At 42.2% G+C, this 21294-nt stretch overlaps 2 protein-coding genes across 5 annotated transcripts in view; one reads left to right on the forward strand and one right to left on the reverse strand.

Annotated features, from left to right (window-relative positions):
- Positions 1 to 15384: 15384 nt before the first annotated feature.
- nopchap1 (NOP protein chaperone 1) lies at positions 15385 to 18207 on the reverse strand. 2 transcript variants are annotated; one of them, XM_056424896.1, is made up of 5 exons: positions 18100 to 18197; positions 17253 to 17359; positions 16983 to 17057; positions 16187 to 16320; positions 15385 to 16096 (listed from the first exon to the last, which is right to left on the reverse strand). In XM_056424896.1, exons 1-5 carry the CDS (start codon positions 18114 to 18116, stop codon positions 15932 to 15934), a joined length of 498 nt encoding a protein of 165 aa, XP_056280871.1. In that variant the 5' UTR covers positions 18117 to 18197; the 3' UTR covers positions 15385 to 15931. The 2 variants fall into 2 exon arrangements, with proteins under 2 accessions (XP_056280871.1, XP_056280872.1); XM_056424897.1 differs by lacking the exon at positions 17253 to 17359 and having other exon boundaries at positions 18100 to 18207.
- A 624-nt stretch (positions 18208 to 18831) lies between these two features.
- The window catches only part of slc41a2b (solute carrier family 41 member 2b), a 28898-nt gene continuing 26435 nt past the window's right edge, over positions 18832 to 21294 (forward strand). The window contains exons 1-3 of one of the 3 annotated variants that reach the window (XM_056424681.1): positions 18832 to 18920; positions 20225 to 20424; positions 20509 to 20922. In XM_056424681.1, coding sequence (XP_056280656.1) covers positions 20368 to 20424; positions 20509 to 20922 — 471 coding nt within the window. In that variant the 5' untranslated portion in view covers positions 18832 to 18920; positions 20225 to 20367. Of the gene's footprint in view, positions 18921 to 18950; positions 20923 to 21294 lie in introns of those variants that run through there. The other 2 variants (XM_056424679.1, XM_056424680.1) reach the window with 2 other exon arrangements.

The raw sequence follows: 21294 nt of genomic DNA on the forward strand, positions 1-21294 counted from the left end.
ACATCAGCGTTGACAACTTCTCCTTGAGATGTCGATGAGGCCTTTGAGTCCATCTTTGAACGGTTGTGGCAGATTATTCACTGCATTGTCCAGCAGTACACTTGTATCAGGGCACTGCAGAGCAAATCCCCTCACTGCAGCTTCCTGGTCCTGTGACCTTTGAAATGGGTTGGTGCCAAAGTCTGACACTCTGTCAGTGAGCCCACTTCCTGGTCGTACCAGTCTGCAGCCACAGATGCATTTGGCAAAAGGTCTGTCGACAGCTTATCTGGGCATCCATCTCTGGCCAAGTAATTTGGGATCCCCTCCTGTAATAATAATTCAATGTGGCTGTCACAACCATGCCATGTATTGCAACATGCTCCTTCTAGTATTTGATTAAACATGTTTAAGAAACATTCAATAGTAAAACATTTTGAAAATAATTATTCACATTAAAAAAGGCTTGAAAGACCAACCCGAAGACATACCAGGAATCCTGTGTGCATTCCATGCTTGCACAGTTCGGTTAACACCGATCTGGGCCAACTGGCATGTCAAAGATGACACACAGAACCGAGTCATCTGGTCCTCCATGTCCAGCTCCTCCTGATCCACCAGTTGGACCAATGCAGCTTTCAACGGGTAGTTAACCCGGTTGTTGATTTCTGGCCAGATTCTCTCGTTTCTGTGATTCTGTCATTGCAAAATAGAGACATTTTCAGATTCTTGATAAACAAATATTTTCCCCGCCCCCCCAGACTAACTTACTTTCACACATTTCAATATCTTCAGTTAACCATTCTGAATAATTAATGAAAGTGTGAAATAGTTATTTAATTACATGTTGATTAACTTTATAATCAGCAAAACCATTGTATGTTGATCACCTTTGTCGATGGTGTTTGGAGATATGGTGGCCTTTCAGTGTTGTGGCGGTGGCTGGCCAACTTCTCCTGCATGAAAAGAGTGAGGTAGAACAGTTTTCGGACCGTGTTACAATAACTATATAACTACTAAATACAATAGCTATTATGGAGTCCCCCCCCCCCCCTCTTTGTAAATGTGGGACAGTCTTTCTTACCATCTGTTTGTATGAACCATCTATATCCTGCCTGTGTGCCCGGCCATCACCCCACGAGAACCACACTTTACAAATGTTTCCCATTTTCCCCCTAAATACACCTTTATTGGACATGGGACACTAAGGTAAGGCTTTCTTTCATGTCTCTCCTAATAAATATGGTGCTCTAGTACTTCTAATAGACTGGGTGACTGAGAGTGACACACACCCTGTTCAGGGCTCTCACGTTTTGAAGACAGGCAAGAGTGACATTTCTGCAGATCCATACGACTGCACCAAGAGGATGACTATGTGCTGGCCTTTGGTCATCTTTTATAACATAATGTATGCATATCAACACTATAAATGAACATAACTAAAGTTTACTTTCAATACAAATCCTTTATGACTCATTTGGCTTGATTTTTAGTGGGCGGGTCATTATGACCCTGAACACAGGTGTCTCATCTCTATTTATCTACATCACCCCATGAAATTTTTCTACTAAATGGTAATAAAATGTAGGAGAATATACATGTTCTAGTAAACTAATGCAATTTAATTTAGATTTAGATTTTTTCAATGTACCTAAAAAATTGTTTGAACATGTATTTTCATTAAATCTATGGAGGGGTGAATAACTCAATTCCACTAAAAACTGATTGGATTGTTAGTAATGGTGTTGGTGATGAGGTACAAACTATAGTTATTAGGATTCTATTGTTTCTGACCACTTTTGGGTCAAACTGACCCGGGAGCATGACGGCTGTATGTAAGAAACGAACATAACAGGAGGGTTAAAATATAACATACTAACCTTACACACACTTATAGTTTCGTTGTATGCATTTTTTCGCGCAAATAAATTAACTGCACCCTACCTGTGTTATTGCATTGGAGACTGCAGCTTCAAGTTGTTGGTCCGTCACCGCTGTCTTTTAACCCGTGGTCTTTACAAAACTTCCGAATATTGGCCACGGACGCCTCTCACGCAAGCCACATTCAAATATCAAGTGTTTTTTTATGTCCACATCACTACAGCCACTATGCATCATTTGTTGTACAATATCTAAGTAAGGTAACAGGCTGGAGTCCATCTTGCGTGCTTCAGTGCAAAAGGGTGTATATAGCAGTAGCAAACCTAAACACGTCTACTGCAGGAGATAAACACAGAATAAACTCAGTTACCCAAAATGCAACCCTTTGTAGTGTCAACTACATTTAACCCTCCTGTTATGTTGCACCATTTGTTTCTTTGTAAATGTGGGACAGTCTTTCTTGCTCCCTCCAACCATATGTTTCAAAACACACACACACACACACACACACACACACACACACACACACACACACACACACACACACACACACACACACACACACACACACACACACACACACACACACACACATTAAGTGAGAAGGTGATTCTTGCTGTCTACATGAATATTAAACTTCCCGTCGTCACCACTGTCGCTAACATATCCAGGTTTAATTCTTTATTCTTTATATTGACTAATTAATATTCTTCTAACGTTACCCTGCTATGTGTTTGCATCGTTAAAATATCCCCGTTTAATTATTTATTCTTTATATTGATTCATTAATATTCTTCTAAGGTTAATACAAATATGTATCACTGGCTTTTATTTTGACTTCATTTTAAGCACTTCCGTTCTGTCGTTTTTGGTTTCAGACAGCAGAAACGAAATACGGAGGTGGTATTCCGTTTTTCCGTTTTTGGTTTTCAAACGGAAAACGAAAAAACCACGTGATTTCCGTATTCCGTATTTGGAATGAAACGAAAAAACAAACTAACAAAACGTACACGGACCGACCCGTATGTTCCCTCAGCCCATAGAGCAGTGTTGCCAGGTCCGCGGTTTTCCTGCGGAATCGGGCCACTTTTGAAGTGTTGCGCGGGTTGAATTTTTTGTCCTTGGTTCGGGTAGACCTATTTTGCATGCAAATTACATGAATATCTTTAAATAAAAATCCATATTTTAAATGAAATAATTTATTCATACCCAAATCCTACCAAACTGACTCAAGATCAGCACGTACACATTTTATTTATGATAATATACTGTATAATTACACAAGGCCATTTTAGGACCTAGGTGAAATAACTTGAGGGAAAACTGCTTTTAATGCTGGCAAACTAAACATATGTTGTTACTTTGTAGATATTACAATACATTTGGCAATGATAGCAATGCTGTTGGACTTTAAAAGCAGTGTATATGGTTTGGCACGGGCATATTTTGAGTTCTGATATTGGGCTGGTTTTTGGGCTGGTTTTGATTGGCCATTGGGCTGGTTTTGTCACACAGACCTGGCAACCCTGCTCACAATGGTTTTATATTGCTAAGGGTGAGTTGAGTGAAAAACGATGTTGCACTATTTTGGCTATATTCTTTTATAAAAATTAACCGTTTATGTTACATACAGTAATGGTCGCACATACGATCACGGCGTCCAGCTGTCGTGTCATTTAGACCGTCAACATATACGTTTGGTGGCGGTCTCATTGAGCCACTTTGGCACCGTTTGTTTAGCTACATCCGGTCGCCCCGACGTATATTTTCCTTGTGTAAATTGTGTTTTGCGTGTCTAGGAAGTGGAAGTGCAGAGACAGATCAGAAGGCAAATGTGTGTGTTCTGTTGTCTTCTGCAGGTATGTGTTTCCCTTTGTTCAAAGTTAGAATTTTCTCTGTTTCTGCTGAAATGACTCTAGCTCATGTAGTTATTTATTTTGTCCATTAGGGTCTCTGTTTTCCCTTGTATGTTACATGTCATGGTTTTTGATGAGAATTGTTATTATTTAGATTTAATGTGGTCCTGTCTTCCATGGACAATGGTTTTATTTTGCTGAGGGAAGTGGAAGTGCAGAGACAGATCAGAAGGCAAATGTGTGTGTTCTGTTGTCTTCTGCAGAATAAATAAGTGCTGGGAAAATCCACCATCTGAGCCGACTTCTTCCATGCCCGTTCCACATCAGTTACATCTGCTCTGAACCTCTTTCATGTGAGGGTGAAACTCTTTTATTTTGCAAACCTCTAAAACCCAACCCAATGTTTCTTAAAGAATTCTGCTCTGAACCTCTCATGCCCAAAGTTACAGTGTGTTGATAGTTGTTATTGGACAGTGTTGAGCACGCTGTGTTCTTGAAATAAAGCTTTGGTTTTTACAATATTCTACTCAAAACCAGTGGCGGTTCGTCCATAGGGGGCGCTAGTGCGCCGCCCCTCTTAAAATTTGGAGATGAAAAAAAAAGAAGAAGAAAAATAAATAAAAAAATCCTGTCAAAAAACATTATATGCCAAATCATTTCAATAGTAAATATACCGTGTTGACGCGCTAAATGTGTGTGGGAGACCGTAAGCCCCTGTCAACAACCACTTAAGTTAATGTGAAAAAATATAATATATCGCCATTATCATGGAGAGAAGCCCCTCCCCTTTTTCGAGGCGCTGTTCTAACGTGTGTGTGCGGCATCGATACAACATTTCAGTCGTTTTGGCAATGACCGGCTTCACATTGGCGGATGAAACGGGGAATCTTGGTGCGCACAAATGTGCGCACGCGATTGGATTATTCGGCAGATCAGAGACCCGGGTCCGTGTACGTTTTGTTAGTTTGTTTTTTCGTTTAATTCCAAATACGGAATACGGAAATCACGTGGTTTTTTCGTTTTCCGTTTGAAAACCAAAAACGGAAAACGGAATACCACTCCGTATTTCGTTTCTGCTTTCTGAAACCAAAAACGACAGAACGGAAGTGCTTAAAATGAAGTCAAAATAAAAGCCAGTGATACATATTCGTATTATGAATCAATATAAAGAATAAATAATTAAACGGGGATATTTTAACGATGCAAACACATAGCAGGGTAACGTTAGAAGACTATTAATTAGTCAATATAAAGAATAAAGAATTAAACCTGGATATGTTAGCGACAGTGGTGATGACGGGAAGTTTAATATTCATGTAGCCTACACAGCAAGAATCACCTTCTCACTTAATCGTTGCATTGTTTGATGCAACACAGTTCCTAATATAGATTAATCAAAGTAATGTTTCTGTGCAGAGACTATATTTCCACCGCAGAGTAAACGGTTCACCTTTATACCGCTAGATGGCAGTATACCTGTTATTGATACATATGTATTTAATGCCGTTTATTTCCTCTGATATTTATGTTCATGGTTAATTTCCAGCATAGTTGTATACATCATGTATTTCCTTGTTTTATTTGGGTCATTTTGGAACTAAACATTCCCACATGGAAGAGTGAGGATATGATGACCACGAGGCAATACATATTGACAATTGAAAAATAAAGAGACAGTTGAGTTTTTCTTATTAAGCAGCGTTCAGTTAGCACCCAGTCACAGCACCACCTGTGCTTCACCTGTAACCTTCATTACTACATCATCATTACATCAACGGTTAATGGGGACAAGTTTTTTGTTTTGTTTTTCGTTTTATGTTTATATGCATTTGTGTGTATGTATAGTGTGTGTGTTTATATGTATATGTGTGTGTATATGTATGTATATGTATACGTATGTATGTGTGTATATATATATATGATTCTTTGAAATAAGTTTTTTCGAGAAATCATAGGTTAGGGCACTTATAAGCTCGTTAGCTTCAGCCTCGACCCTTTCGGTCAGCCACTTTCTTCTTTTGTTGAATTATGATTGTTGTATATTTTGCTGATCGAAATAAACTAAATCATCATAAACATGTAACCTGTTCTGTTGTTACTCTGCTGTCAGTGTCTCTACTCCTCTGACTACATCACATCATCATCATGTAGTACTTTGGTCTCCAGAAGGATGGAGCTCTGTGTTGTGTGTGAACATGTTCTGAGGAGTTGACTCCATGAGTTATTGTATCAGACTGAAACATGGAGAGCACAGCTCCTCACATCTCTAACATGTCTCACATAGTTTATAGTAGTGATTGTTCGGTGTTGTTGCCTGTGTTTAGCCGTATGGCTATATCTCTGCATGTACATTTAGATAAGCCATATTCAGCTCAGAGCTTTCTTTAGCTTAGAGCAACAAGTCATGATCTTGTTTAGCTAATAGCAACAGGTTTAGCTCAGAGTAGGCCTAACAGGTCATGGCCTTTAGTTTAGAGCAGCAGCTCACATGTAGGCTACTTATATCTGATCCAATGACATCTGCACACTTCTAGATTAGTAAAGAAAGACAATCTTTGGTATTTTCTAATTCTTTATGTCAAGCACAAGTTAACTACTCCCCTAAAAGAGGGAGCCTTCAGAATTAGTGGTAGCATTGCATTAGGATTACATTCCTGTATTTGAATTGTATTGCTGGATCTCAATTCCTCTGATTCTTCCATCTGCAGTCAATCTGCTCGCATGATTTACATCATCAAAGTGTTGCCTTCCAAGAGCTGTTCCAAATGAAAAGTGAATGTCAGATGTATGAACCGTCCTGACTGAGCTTCACTGAAGCTTCATACCTGCTACAAGCTCAGGTCAAAATGGTGTTTAGTATGATGTGATTTATAGGTTGGCTCAGATTGTTTATCATTGATGTTTGTTCCTGCTGTTTGATTGTAGTGCTCAGACATCAGCTGTGTTCTTAGTGAAGCAATAGGTGTCAGATTGGCATCCAAACTGAGGGTGTCAGGGTCCTTAAGCTGCCCTTCATAAACAAGCGAGGTTCCCAACCACATAGGGTCCTCCTCCAGTGGGAAATCTTCACACTGGGTCCAAATCTGTGATACCCGGCTGTCAGGAGACCGACTTATGAGCCTGAAACAAGTGATACAATGGTGGCTGATGTATGAGGTTATCATGGCTTCACCGCCTAAACCGGCTGCAACCGTCTTGTGTGTGTATATTTTGGGGTGTACGTTTGTTACCTAGGTCAGAGGTCACTGAACAAGCCATCTTCCAGTGCCTTACTCACACTGGCAGGGGGTCAACACACCGTGTCACTCTCAATAGTTGGTGTTACAGGTCCAGACTTTCCCATTACAGATTAAAAGTGAAATTCGTGCCAGACTTTAAAGACAGAAGTGTTTATTCAAAAAGAACATATTTCTCCCTTTAAACCCCCAACATTTGAAGAAAAGAAAAAAACATTCCGTCAGTTGAACCAATTAATTAAAAAGCACAGACAATAACAACTTAGACACACACAAAAACATCAGCGTTGACAACTTCTCCTTGAGATGTCGATGAGGCCTTTGAGTCCATCTTTGAACGGTTGTGGCAGATTATTCACTGCATTGTCCAGCAGTACACTTGTATCAGGGCACTGCAGAGCAAATCCCCTCACTGCAGCTTCCTGGTCCTGTGACCTTTGAAATGGGTTGGTGCCAAAGTCTGACACTCTGTCAGTGAGCCCACTTCCTGGTCGTACCAGTCTGCAGCCACAGATGCATTTGGCAAAAGGTCTGTCGACAGCTTATCTGGGCATCCATCTCTGGCCAAGTAATTTGGGATCCCCCTCCCTGTAATAATAATTCAATGTGGCTGTCACAACCATGCCATGTATTGCAACATGCTCCTTCTAGTATTTGATTAAACATGTTTAAGAAACATTCAATAGTAAAACATTTTGAAAATAATTATTCACATTAAAAAAGGCTTGAAAGACCAACCCGAAGACATACCAGGAATCCTGTGTGCATTCCATGCTTGCACAGTTCGGTTAACACCGATCTGGGCCAACTGGCATGTCAAAGATGACACACAGAACCGAGTCATCTGGTCCTCCATGTCCAGCTCCTCCTGATCCACCAGTTGGACCAATGCAGCTTTCAACGGATAGTTAACCCGGTTGTTGATTTCTGGCCAGATTCTCTCGTTTCTGTGATTCTGTCATTGCAAAATAGAGACATTTTCAGATTCTTGATAAACAAATATTTCCCCGCCCCCCCAGACTAACACACTTTCACACATTTCAATATCTTCAGTTAACCATTCTGAATAATTAATGAAAGTGTGAAATAGTTATTTAATTACATGTTGATTAACTTTATAATCAGCAAAACCATTGTATGTTGATCACCTTTGTCGATGGTGTTTGGAGATATGGTGGCCTTTCAGTGTTGTGGCGGTGGCTGGCCAACTTCTCCTGCATGAAAAGAGTGAGGTAGAACAGTTTTCGGACCGTGTTACAATAACTATATAACTACTAAATACAATAGCTATTATGGAGTCCCCCTCTTTGTAAATGTGGGACAGTCTTTCTTACCATCTGTTTGTATGAACCATCTATATCCTGCCTGTGTGCCCGGCCATCACCCCACGAGAACCACACTTTACAAATGTTTCTCATTTTCCCCTAAATACACCTTTATTGGACATGGGACACTAAGGTAAGGCTTTCTTTCATGTCTCTCCTAATAAATATGGTGCTCTAGTACTTCTAATAGACTGGGTGACTGAGAGTGACACACACCCTGTTCAGGGCTCTCACGTTTTGAAGACAGGCAAGAGTGACATTTCTGCAGATCCATACGACTGCACCAAGAGGATGACTATGTGCTGGCCTTTGGTCATCTTTTATAACATAATGTATGCATATCAACACTATAAATGAACATAACTAAAGTTTACTTTCAATACAAATCCTTTATGACTCATTTGGCTTGATTTTTAGTGGGCGGGTCATTATGACCCTGAACACAGGTGTCTCATCTCTATTTATCTACATCACCCCATGAAATTTTTCTACTAAATGGTAATAAAATGTAGGAGAATATACATGTTCTAGTAAACTAATGCAATTTAATTTAGATTTAGATTTTTTCAATGTACCTAAAAAATTGTTTGAACATGTATTTTTCATTAAATCTATGGAGGGGTGAATAACTCAATTCCACTAAAAACTGATTGGATTGTTAGTAATGGTGTTGGTGATGAGGTACAAACTATAGTTATTAGGATTTTTTTGTTTCTGACCACTTTTGGGTCAAACTGACCCGGGAGCATGACGGCTGTATGTAAGAAACGAACATAACAGGAGGGTTAAAGTATAACATACTAACCTTACACACACTTATAGTTTCGTTGTATGCATTTTTTCGCGCAAATAAATTAACTGCACCCTACCTGTGTTATTGCATTGGAGACTGCAGCTTCAAGTTGTTGGTCCGTCACTCGCTGTCTTTTTAACCCGTGGTCTTTACAAAACTTCCGAATATTGGCCACGGACGTTCCTCTACGCAAGCCACATTCAAATATCAAGTGTTTTTTTATGTCCACATCACTACAGCCACTATGCATCATTTGTTGTACAATATCTAAGTAAGGTAACAGGCTGGAGTCCATCTTGCGTGCTTCAGTGCAAAAGGGTGTATATAGCAGTAGCAAACCTAAACACGTCTACTGCAGGAGATAAACACAGAATAAACTCAGTTACCCAAAATGCAACCCTTTGTAGTGTCAACTACATTTAACCCTCCTGTTATGTTGCACCATTTGTTTCTTTGTAAATGTGGGACAGTCTTTCTTGCTCCCTCCAACCATATGTTTCAAAACACACACACACACACCCCGACACACACACACACACACACACACACACACACACACACACACACACACACACACACACACACACACATTAAGTGAGAAGGTGATTCTTGCTGTCTACATGAATATTAAACTTCCCGTCGTCACCACTGTCGCTAACATATCCAGGTTTAATTCTTTATTCTTTATATTGACTAATTAATATTCTTCTAACGTTACCCTGCTATGTGTTTGCATCGTTAAAATATCTCCGTTTAATTATTTATTCTTTATATTGATTCATTAATATTCTTCTAAGGTTAATACGAATATGTATCACTGGCTTTTATTTTGACTTCATTTTAAGCACTTCCGTTCTGTCGTTTTGGTTTCAGACAGCAGAAACGAAATACGGAGGTGGTATTCCGTTTTCCGTTTTGGTTTTCAAACGGAAAACGAAAACCACGTGATTTCCGTATTCCGTATTTGGAATGAAACGAAAACAAACTAACAAAACGCATAACGGACCGACCGTATGTTCCCTCAGCCCATAGAGCAGTGTTGCCAGGTCCGCGGTTTTCCTGCGGAATCGGGCCACTTTTGAAGTGTTGCTGGGTTGAATTTTTGTCCTTGGTTCGGGTAGACCTATTTTGCATGCAAATTACATGAATATCTTTAAATAAAAATCCATATTTTAAATGAAATAATTTATTCATACCCAAATCCTACCAAACTGACTCAAGATCAGCACGTACACACATTTTATTTATGATAATATACTGTATAATTACACAAGGCCATTTTAGGACCTAGGTGAAATAACTTGAGGGAAAACTGCTTTTAATGCTGGCAAACTAAACATATGTTGTTACTTTGTAGATATTACAATACATTTGGCAATGATAGCAATGCTGTTGGACTTTAAAAGCAGTGTATATGGTTTGGCATGGGCATATTTTGAGTTCTGATATTGGGCTGGTTTTTGGGCTGGTTTTGATTGGCCATTGGGCTGGTTTTGTCACACAGACCTGGCAACCCTGCTCACAATGGTTTTATATTGCTAAGGGTGAGTTGAGTGAAAAACGATGTTGCACTATTTTGGCTATATTCTTTTATAAAAATTAACCGTTTATGTTACATACAGTAATGGTCGCAAATACGATCACGGCGTCCAGCTGTCGTGTCATTTAGACCGTCAACATATACGTTTGGTGGCGGTCTCATTGAGCCACTTTGGCACCGTTTGTTTAGCTACATCCGTCGCCCGACGTATATTTTCCTTGTGTAAATTGTGTTTTGCGTGTCTAGGAAGTGGAAGTGCAGAGACAGATCAGAAGGCAAATGTGTGTGTTCTGTTGTCTTCTGCAGGTATGTGTTTCCCTTTGTTCAAAGTTAGAATTTTCTCTGTTTCTGCTGAAATGACTCTAGCTCATGTAGTTATTTATTTTGTCCATTAGGGTCTCTGTTTTCCCTTGTATGTTACATGTCATGGTTTTTGATGAGAATTGTTATTATTTAGATTTAATGTGGTCCTGTCTTCCATGGACAATGGTTTTATTTTGCTGAGGGAAGTGGAAGTGCAGAGACAGATCAGAAGGCAAATGTGTGTGTTCTGTTGTCTTCTGCAGAATAAATAAGTGCTGGGAAAATCCACCATCTGAGCCGACTTCTTCCATGCCCGTTCCACATCTGTAACATCTGCTCTGAACCTCTTTCATGTGAGGGTGAAACTCTTTTATTTTGCAAACCTCTAAAACCCAACCCAATGTTTCTTAAAGAATTCTGCTCTGAACCTCTCATGCCCAAAGTTACAGTGTGTTGATAGTTGTTATTGGACAGTGTTGAGCACGCTGTGTTCTTGAATTAAAGCTTTGGTTTTTACAATATTCTACTCAAAACCTCTTTTCTTCTCATTGTTGAGTGCTATTTAAACCGCGTCGCCCAACTGCGCCCCCCCCCCCAAAAAAATCACCAGCCGCCACTGCTCAAAACCTCTTTTCTTCTCATTGTTGAGTGCTATTTAAACCGCGTCGCCCAACTGCGCCCCCCCCAAAAAAAAAATCACCAGCCGCCACTGGTTACATAAACACATTAAATGAACATGACAGAATGTATGAATAGTTCGTAGTAGCCATGGGCCACGATCCAGACCTCCATGATCCATGAAACCGAAGGAGGTAGAAAGGAGGGGCTTCAGGCACAGCCAGGTCCAATATATATATATATTCACAAATCCCATCAACCATTCTGTGAATCTCGCCAAACCTCCCTACCAGGGGGGGGTGTGAGGGATTCTTATGGCAGAGACACACGAGGTGACTCAAACCGAACCCCCCGCCACCTGCAGAAGGTGTAGGTGATTCTACACCCGGGAAAGTGTAGGAAAATTGCCTACAAACTCCCCCCCCCCCCCCCCCCCCCCCGTGTGTCGGCAATGGCCGGCACTCAGGGGAGGGCAGGCAAATCCCTAGAACCTTCGCCAACTGCCTTCTACGGGACTCACAGATCCGCCCCACTCCTTTCAATGAAGGAGCAGTGCCGCCTGCTGGAAATCACTAGTATTACATACTCTGATTCGCTGCTCCGTGACATCACAGGCGACACAGACGACGTCACAGCACAGAACCAGTTAGAACTGGTGGGTTGAGTGACGTCACAATGCTCGCTTCAAAGACTTCTCTATGGTAGTTCCGATGCGATATATCTTTGGCCACAAGTCTTTGGGGGCGCTGTTTCCCCCCTGGACACGAGGCAAATGTTACCCTTTGAGTGAGAGCAGTGTTGCCAGGTCCGCGGTTTTCCCGCGGAATTGGGCTACTTTTGAAGTGTTGCCGCGGGTTGAATTTTTTGTCCGCTGGTTCGGGTAGACCTATTTTGCATGCAAATTACATGAATATCTTTAAATAAAAATCCATATTTTAAATGAAATAATTTATTTATACCCAAATCCTACCAAACTGACTCCAGATCAGCACATACACACATTTTATTTATGATAATATACTGTATCTAATTACACAAGGCCATTTTAGGACCTAGGTGAAATAACTATTTAGGGAAAACTGCTTTTAATGCTGGCATACTAAACATTTGGTGTTACTTTGTAGATATTACAATACATTTGGCAATGATAGCAATGCTGTTGGACTTTAAAAGCAGTGTATATGGTTTGGCACGGGCATATTTTGAGTTCTGATATTGGGCTGATTTTGGGCTGGTTTTGTCACACAGACCTGGCAACCCTGGGTGAGGTAGTCAATGCGATGGTGAGGTCAGAATGGAGTGAAACATATTGTCCCATAGAATGCGTGACCCTAAGCCATTTGGGTGGACGCCATCAGGGCGGAAAAAGTCAGAACGTTTCCAGAAAAGATTAAAGTTGTCAATAAAAAACACTTCGCGCTGCACAGATGGACTTGAGCCATGAATGGAGACTCAATGAGCGGCTGAAACGGCCCATGCAGCGGTTCTACGAGGGGATGGATCCACTGATGAAGACCCGTTTACCAAGGACCTCAAGGGAGTCCAAGAGAATGATGAATGCCACATTTTTTAGTGGGAGCCGTTTTGCGTTGTGGCTTTTGGAAGGCTCGGGGGGGACAGCGAGTCGCGGAAAAGCCAAAGAGCTGAAGGAGGCCCCTCAGGCAGAGGTGGGAGATCATGCTGGCCCAGAATAGCGTAGCTATTCCCCAGCTGGATGTTACGGCAAGGGGGGTGCAAGCGGTTGGTGAGCACCTTCCTCTCCTGCTGCGAGCACCGACAGGGACCATGGCTCCTGGTGATATGGAGTTGAGCTGACCAAGGTTTCAGGCCTAGCCCGAGATGTATCCAGGAATCCCTGTGGGCGGTGACTGGAGGAGCATCAGCAGCCGGACAGCGAGTAGCAACACTGGACTCGAGTCAGGTGTCAAGGCAGTCCCAGCGGCCATGGCAGTGGGACAAGGTCAAGGTGCAGTGGTATCAGGCATTTGAGCACAGGTTGCGTCGGCTTGTGTTGATGCGAAGATGATCAGAACCATAAACATGCTCAGCTTTATTGATCTGGTACAGCGGGGTGATTTTCCCCTCCAGCTCTGTCATTTCATCAGCCAGGCGGGAGCAGTTGGCACAGACGGATGGAGTTGAGTGGAGCCATCGTAACCTTGAATCTGGTGCTAAAAGCTTACGGTTTAGCTAAGCTAGCACGCTAGCTAACTTTCGCAGAGATGGCCAGCAGACGTTAGCTTCTCTCGTGGATTTTGATTAAACTTCTCGTATGTTTGCAGTATGATCTACATGGACCGAGGGCAGCAGTAGGTAGCGCTGCGCTAGTAGTGCTGCCGCTGGTATCGCCGCCGCTGTAGTGATGCATAGATAAGATGGATGTACATTCAGAATGGCCTTATAAATAAAGACATGCCAATGATTTAGTCTACGGACGGACAATGCAGTCCAACCAACCCGAGCATAGCCTACAGGGAGCAATGGTGATGTACACGTAAACAGAATGTTCCTCATTTAGAAGGAATGGACATTCTGGTCCTCCAGTTGTTCTACATTCTACATTCTAGTCATCAACAGCAGTGAGCAGAGCTTCACATATACACCAGGAAACTACGGAGAAACTACCAACGCTTAAAGTACCTGATGGCATTTTTAAAAGAGGTTAGACCATCTAAATGTACCTTAAAATTGTTTAACAGCTGTATTTTCACCATTAGCTCCTAATATGCACGGATGTACGAGTCAATGTGATCGCAAACAGCTTTTCAGAGCGTAGACATGAATTCCTTTACGGTCTAATTCCAATGAGAAGTGTATTAGTAACACACCGAGGTAACCGAAAGCTCTCTGACACAAGTGAGTCCATTCAGGGGAGAGATCTTTTTCCATGTGTTCCTGAGTAAGTTGCTGGACCACCTCGCCCACTCCACAAAGACATCGTTACTGGACTTGGACTTTGTTGGAGCTTTCAAGAATCTGGAGAGGACTTTTGGAGGAACATGTTTCCCTCTCCCCCAGACTGTTGGAAACCTCCACAGGACCGTCTTCACCAAGCTCTGTCGAGAGTTTGGATCGGCGAAGCTTCTCCGGGCCGCCGCCGTGTCGTTCGGGAAGGCAGTGGCCAGGGAATTAAAAGGGCAGCTGCAAAAGGCCTCCCGAAAACCCCTGAGCTGTGTTGGTAGAGTCAGGAGGTATTTCAGAAGAAGGAGCAGCAAACTAGTGAGTTTTTCTAACATTCGGGGCTAATTAAAAAACATCCGTAGCCTAGGGACGCCACTGGTCTCTACACAGCAGCATGTCATTCTGTCTACGTGTCGCGTTAACTCTTCTCGGCTCTCCGTCTCGCGCGCCACAGAGCTCCGATGCCGGCGCGCGCATCGCTCAACCGTGATGCGCGCGCACAGGTGAGCACACTCTCACTAGCACACCCCCACACCCCCCCCCTCCGTAGGTGGACGTCACAAAAGCTGACGCTACATATGGAGTGAGTACCAAACACCATCTCCCGGTACTCACCTGAGTAACTCACTGAAAAAGTTATGTGCACCCCTGTATATGTATATGTGTATATATATTTCAAAAAATTTGATTTTGAATCTAGTCAAATATATATGGATTTTTTTTTAACATAACATTATTTCTATCCTGTGGAGGTTATGTTACTTGTACAATCCAAATATAACGCAAACGATAGAGGACTTAACTAGAAAGTAACTTTGTGTCTTTAGTCCCGTTTGATACGTCAGTTGTTTTATGCCATCTGATACGTGTACTTCCGACTGTTGGGTATTAAATACAAACAGCTTATTCAGTCACCTGAACTCCCAAAAGGACTTAAAGTTGAACCCCAAAATGACACTTTTTTTTTTTTTAAACAAAATATTTTAAATACATTTTAAAGAGGCACAAATAGCAAAAATCACTGCTGTTATTCTTGTTTTGTGAGGAGCCATCCTGTGTACAAACCCAAAACAGTTTACAACATAATGGATAAAAGTGTTCTGCCCAACCACACCACATGGTTTTGAATTCTTATGTTAGAGGAATCTTTCCATGTGAACGTGACGGGGAGGTGCAGAGAGGAGGCATTTTATGATCACGCCCCTTTTATGATCGCCCGTCCTCTTCCAGAAGAGCACCAACTGGTCCTCAAGCAAAGCAGACGCCAACAAAGGAGGCGAACCACAGTGATCTGAACACGTCAAGTTCAATGAGAGGCGATCGGTTCTGGCTTCAAAGGCACTTCTTTAAACTTACAAAATGATATGTACAGTTTGTTCCTACGGGGGAAGACCCGAGTCTCCTCTGTGTCCGTGAAGTAACTCCCTCCTCGCCCGAGGCGGATGTTTGGGTCAGTTTAGTCTGCGTCACGCAGAAGTCCGAGCAGCCGGCCGCCCTTTCTACTCGGCCTGCTGATGGAGAACCTGGATGTTGGCTTTCTTTTTGCCCTTGTCTCCGGGTAATATGAGGTTCTGCTCCGTGACCTCGCCGGAGTCCGATTCTTCCTCGGAGTCCGAAGTCTCCTCTTCGGCCTCAGACCCGCTGAGCTCCACCAGCGCCAGGTCCTACAGGACAAGAGGGAGACATCACATATTATGACACAAGACGTCAGGACGTTTAACGTTCATATCTGGGGCTTTCTGACAGACGCTCACCATCTCTATCACCCGCTCTTCCCCCTCGACGCTCTCAATGTCAAAGTGCCCGGCGGGGGCGTCGGCCATCTGCTGCTTCAGCTTCTCGTTGGCCTCGGCCATCTGAGGCAGGAAGCTCTGCAGCCGCTCCAACACTGAAGCACAACAACAACATAAATACACATATTATCACACCCTTGGCTCAAGAGGTGTTTGGTAGGTTGTATGCAGGGATTTCTTTTAAAGAAAGGGTGTTACATTTATAATTAAACAAGTAAAAAAATGGAAAAATCTCTGCGGAAATTCAATATTGTGCAACGCTAGTCGCAAGCCAAAAAAATCTGTTTGTACAGCTGCATTCGTTAATCCTGCATAATTTCCCCGATGTCAGCCGATTGTTGATTTTAAGAAAAAAAAGGAGGCACACGCCTGTCTACACCAATGGTTAACAGCTTTAAGTCCCTAGGAATCAGAATCATTAATAACCTGACATGGTCCTCACACATCTCCATCCTCATCATCAGTAATGTTGGAGAAGAAGAGGCTGAGAAGAGCTGAAGGTTATTAAAGGACAAAACCCATTACAGCCACAAGCTGTTCTCCTGCTTCCGTCTGGAAAGTCACAAGTATCAGCTGCAGAACCGCTCATCTTTCCTCTGGCTGTGACTTATTAACTCACCCGTCACCATATAATATAGTTGTTTTGTTTCCTCTAGCAAATTGGGACTACCATATACATTTTGTCATGCAACCCCTTTAAAAAAAAAGAGCCTTGGAACTCATAGTGAGCATGAAGGGAAGTGGCGTCTAGTCTCACCGCTGCTTCTCGGGACTCTCTCGGTCTGCAGGGCTGTGGCCGCCTTTGGCTTGAGGAGAAGCTTCTCACTGAGACCTGGCAGCAAGACAAACAACGCTCACTTTGTAATAACATTGTAATAACATTGTCATAACGGAGCCCATGTCTCAACACTGGGATATAAGTAAAAATACTAGCTGTGATGCATCAACTAATCATACACTCCGTCATATTCATTGAATCCGTTTTAACTCTAAATCTGTCCTTATGGACACATTACATCTATTGCACCTGTCCATCTTGGAGAGGGATCCTCCTCTGTTGCTCTCCTGAAGGTTTCTTCCCTTTTTCCCCCGTGAAGAGTTGTTTGGGAGTTTTCCCTTATCCAATGTGAGGTTCTGGGACAGGGAAGTCTACATGTACAGATTGTAAAGCACTCGGAGGCAAATTTGTAATTTGTGAGAATGGGCTATACAAAATAAACTGAATTGAATTATCTGACATGTATGGGTCACAATGCAAAGGACACCCTGTGTGTAGATTAGAGCTGGATCATGTCACGAAAAAAAATCAATATTGTACATTGAGCTTTCAAATACAAGTGGTTTAATCCCTTTCAGATCGGATCATGCTATGATTCAATACACTTATTGGCAAGTTGTCATTAAAAACTGCTTATTTGTGTTTGACGTGAGGAGTTCACATCAATCTGATCTGTCCAAACATAAATCAGAAAAGAAGATCCATATTAATATCTTGGGTCTCTGTTTTTGACATTAATAATATAGTGTACCGGACGTTGCTGAGAGTCATATTAAAACATGTTGCAAGCCATAACAATGTCGGATATCCTATTGTTAATGGACATGTGTTAATGAACAATATCCCTTGGTAACGAGTAAATATGATTTCAGACCCTTGGGAATATTGAGTGTGTCATTTCCAGTACCGGCTAAAACATATTAAATAATATCGAGTCAGACTTAGATTAGATAAGGTTTGAAACTCATTACTTCATCAATAATTAAATCAGTGCGCTGCGTGCTGCAGTGTAAGCTAACATGAGCTCACATGTGAAGCTATCGTAGCTTCTCTCAGTCAAACTGTTTTTTCTTCCGCTAATAAAAAGCGTCCAAACCTTCTCCGTTCCCGCATGACAGCAGAGCCCGTGAACTCGTTTTCTTGATATTTAAATCCATTTTAGAGGCGACACGACCAGGGTCTCTATTATCAGCATGTGTTTCCAGTGACGTCAACTTCCGGGTGACGGTGGAATATTCTGAACCAATGCCTTACATAGCGCCCCCTGGTGCTTCGGAAGACTTCGAGAAACGAGACGGAGAAGTTGGCTGTTAAAAAGTGCACAATGAATATGAAAGCTAATAAACCTACACTAGTAATACGTCGTTAGAACTCTTAATTTTGGTGGAAACTATCTGAAATGTAACGACCCCATAAGCTGTATGATCATTTTAAAAGATTGACAACAAATCCCAACAAATCAGAAATAATCAAAACATCTGTGTACTGCACGTTTTGTTCTGAATGTAAAGCTCGTCGGTTGAGCAAGAGTCCCACTCTGACTGTCGGACGGAGTGGACCCAGTAATGTGGTAATGTTTCACATCATCACCGTCACTATATACATGGCCACCAAGAAAATAAAGTGAATACAATCAATATTTACTATAGAAGAGGACAAATATGTTTTTGTGCAAATCATGCCATTTTTATTGTAAAGCTTCAAGCCTAGTGTTTCAAACGCATGTAACGGTACGTCTCAACACTTTAATGCGCCGGTGGATTTTACGCCCACTATTTTTCATAGCGGAGTAGCTCATCTTCTTTAACATAGACGAGCTTTGGTGGCACTTTTTTCGCTCTGACGCGGCTCTCTGCCTGACACATGAAAGAAGACTCCCATCTCTTCTTCTGGAGGAAACGCCACCGGTCCAGAAAGGTAAGTGATGGGTGGAAAATAGCTTGATATACGTTGACGACCAGAATAAGTAGTTTGCTATTTTTACTTTTACTAGCTACTGTTGACCGCCGCTGTCTCCCGGTTAATACAGACATGAGTCGGGGAGTCGCGCTTCCTTCTGTTTTGGTTTGGCTAGCTCACATAGCACCGTGTTAGCTAGCATACACGAGCATTTCTTGCGTTCAATTATATTTCCGGTTTTATAAATATTGTCATACAGTTGCCGCCATATCGCGTTAAACGTAGAGAAGCTCCCGATAGCGAGACATACAGGTAATATGTAAAAGGTCTCAAGACTGCATATGAAAAGGTACAAACTAAATACTCGGGACCGCATCATCACGGACAGACCAACCGACACAACCAATTTAAATGCTACTTTGCTTGTTTTCATGGCATATTTGCTGCTCTCTGAAACAGATACTACAAGATGTATCACTTATTTCAAAACGCATTATTTTGTTTCTTCTACTATAAACTCTTTTCGGTACTGATGGTGATGAACATTACTGTTCTGATGTTTTTAATTATTATTATTATCTTTATTTAAAAAGGGACCATGTACAGTTAAAACATTAATGTCACCATTTGATGCCCTCTACCAGATTGTAGCTACAGCTAATTTGCATCTGTAGTCTCTTGACAGACTATAGTAAACATAAAACAATAACAAACATAAAACAATAATAACAAACAATACAATAACAAACAGTACAGGATCAGACACACTACAACAGTATATGTGGTAAGAACAACTCACAATACACACAATGCGAAGCTACAGTACAGCACATTAAAAGTAAGTAATACATACTATTAAAAGTAACTAATACGAGACATAATAATTTTGCTGAATGAGTACAGTGCTGACCAGCTTTCAACTGATTTTTTACACTCTCCACCTTCACAACATCCAGAGAGATGCACTCTGGTGAGCAGGTGTGAGATGTGGAAAGACGATCAGGAGACAAACAACATATCTTAAAAATGTATTTCTTTTTTAAAGATACAAATATCCTGTAGCTACTCTTTTAATTTAAACTCCTGATGTTGGTGTAGAAGTTGCATGTACTTCTTTACTGCTGCTCTGTAATCCACATGAAAACAGCTGCTCAACATTTAGAGCTCGCCTATCTGATTACTGAATAATATGTTTTTTGTTCCACTCCCCAAGGAGTGATGCAGCTGTTCTATCTCGGCGTAATATCATCTTAAACATTGCCTCATGCCGCATTTCCATGTTCTCTACTATACTCCCTCTGTCTTTGTGTATTTCCCTCAAGGCCTCTCCGTCTCTAAAGCCATTTTCCAACATGGATGGTGCACCTGAGCCCGTCTGAACCCCTTGAACAGTCTGTCGTGTTTTTTTTACACTGCTCTCACGCTGGTTGACAGAAGATGAGATGCTGCGGCCTCGTGCCACACCATGAGTGTCCAGAGTCTGAGAGGAGCCATCGGGGATTCCCTGGGCTCTAGCCTGACGGTGCGTATGAGCGGAGCAGGCGGAGGATGGAGTGCTCTCTCTCTGACACCTGTTTCCTCCGGGCGGATCGCTTCTCTATTCCAGACCATGGTTCCTACCGGTTACACCAAGCTGCAGGAGGAGAGGCTGTCCATGGTGGACCTCGGAGCCAAACCAGAGGCCGCCTCGCTCCAGAAAGGCTACAGAGCAGAGACGTCGCTCGTGGAAAGCCGACGGCTCCTGGACCGGGACTCTCGCTCCTCTGTGACTTTGTCCGACTGTGGGGATGGAGGCTACTCCGAAACGGAGCCCATGCTGGCCGAGAGGAGACTCTCCGCGGAGGACGCAGATGAGGAGAAGGAGGAGGAGGAGGACGTGGACGAGGAGGAAGGGCCCCGATCGGCCGTGCAGAACATGCCGAAGGAGTCGCTGTTGGCCATGGCGCTGCAGATCTTGCTGCCTTTCTTGCTGGCTGGATTTGGAACTGTATCAGCGGGAATGGTGCTGGATATTGTGCAGGTAAGCTGACCCACAATGCAACTATTGTCCAAAGCACAGCTGGCACCGTAGAGAACTGGAGCATGGGTGGCTTTAGAGGCTAATTCCAGTTCATTGCTTACCGGGTCTAGTTTTCATAGTTGGGGCCATTGTTTCCATCAGTTCTGATAACACTTTACTCAGTGAAGTAATCAGTGAGATGCATGGTGTCAGAACAAAGTCTGAAGGGACAACATGAACCTGATCAATCAGCAATCAGTTGTCCCTTTTTACCACCAACAATAAACAGAAATTAATAAATTGGATTGAGCCTTTGGCCCAATGATGAAAGTATTGCAATAAAATGTTTTTGCCGCTTTATAAGTCAGCGGCAGTCTAAATTTGTATCGACAC

Source organism: Pseudoliparis swirei, chromosome 10, assembly GCF_029220125.1.
Source record: "Pseudoliparis swirei isolate HS2019 ecotype Mariana Trench chromosome 10, NWPU_hadal_v1, whole genome shotgun sequence".
Taxonomy (NCBI): Eukaryota; Metazoa; Chordata; class Actinopteri; order Perciformes; family Liparidae; genus Pseudoliparis; species Pseudoliparis swirei.

Excerpts from the sequence above, each read along its gene's own strand:
- nopchap1 (XM_056424896.1), bottom strand. Across the intron at positions 17,058-17,252 it reads TCCCTCTCCAAGATGGACAG|GTCTCAGTGAGAAGCTTCTC; the intron begins GTGCAATAGATG and ends TCTTGCTGCCAG. Across the intron at positions 16,097-16,186 it reads AAGAGCGGGTGATAGAGATG|GACCTGGCGCTGGTGGAGCT; the intron begins GTGAGCGTCTGT and ends CTTGTCCTGTAG.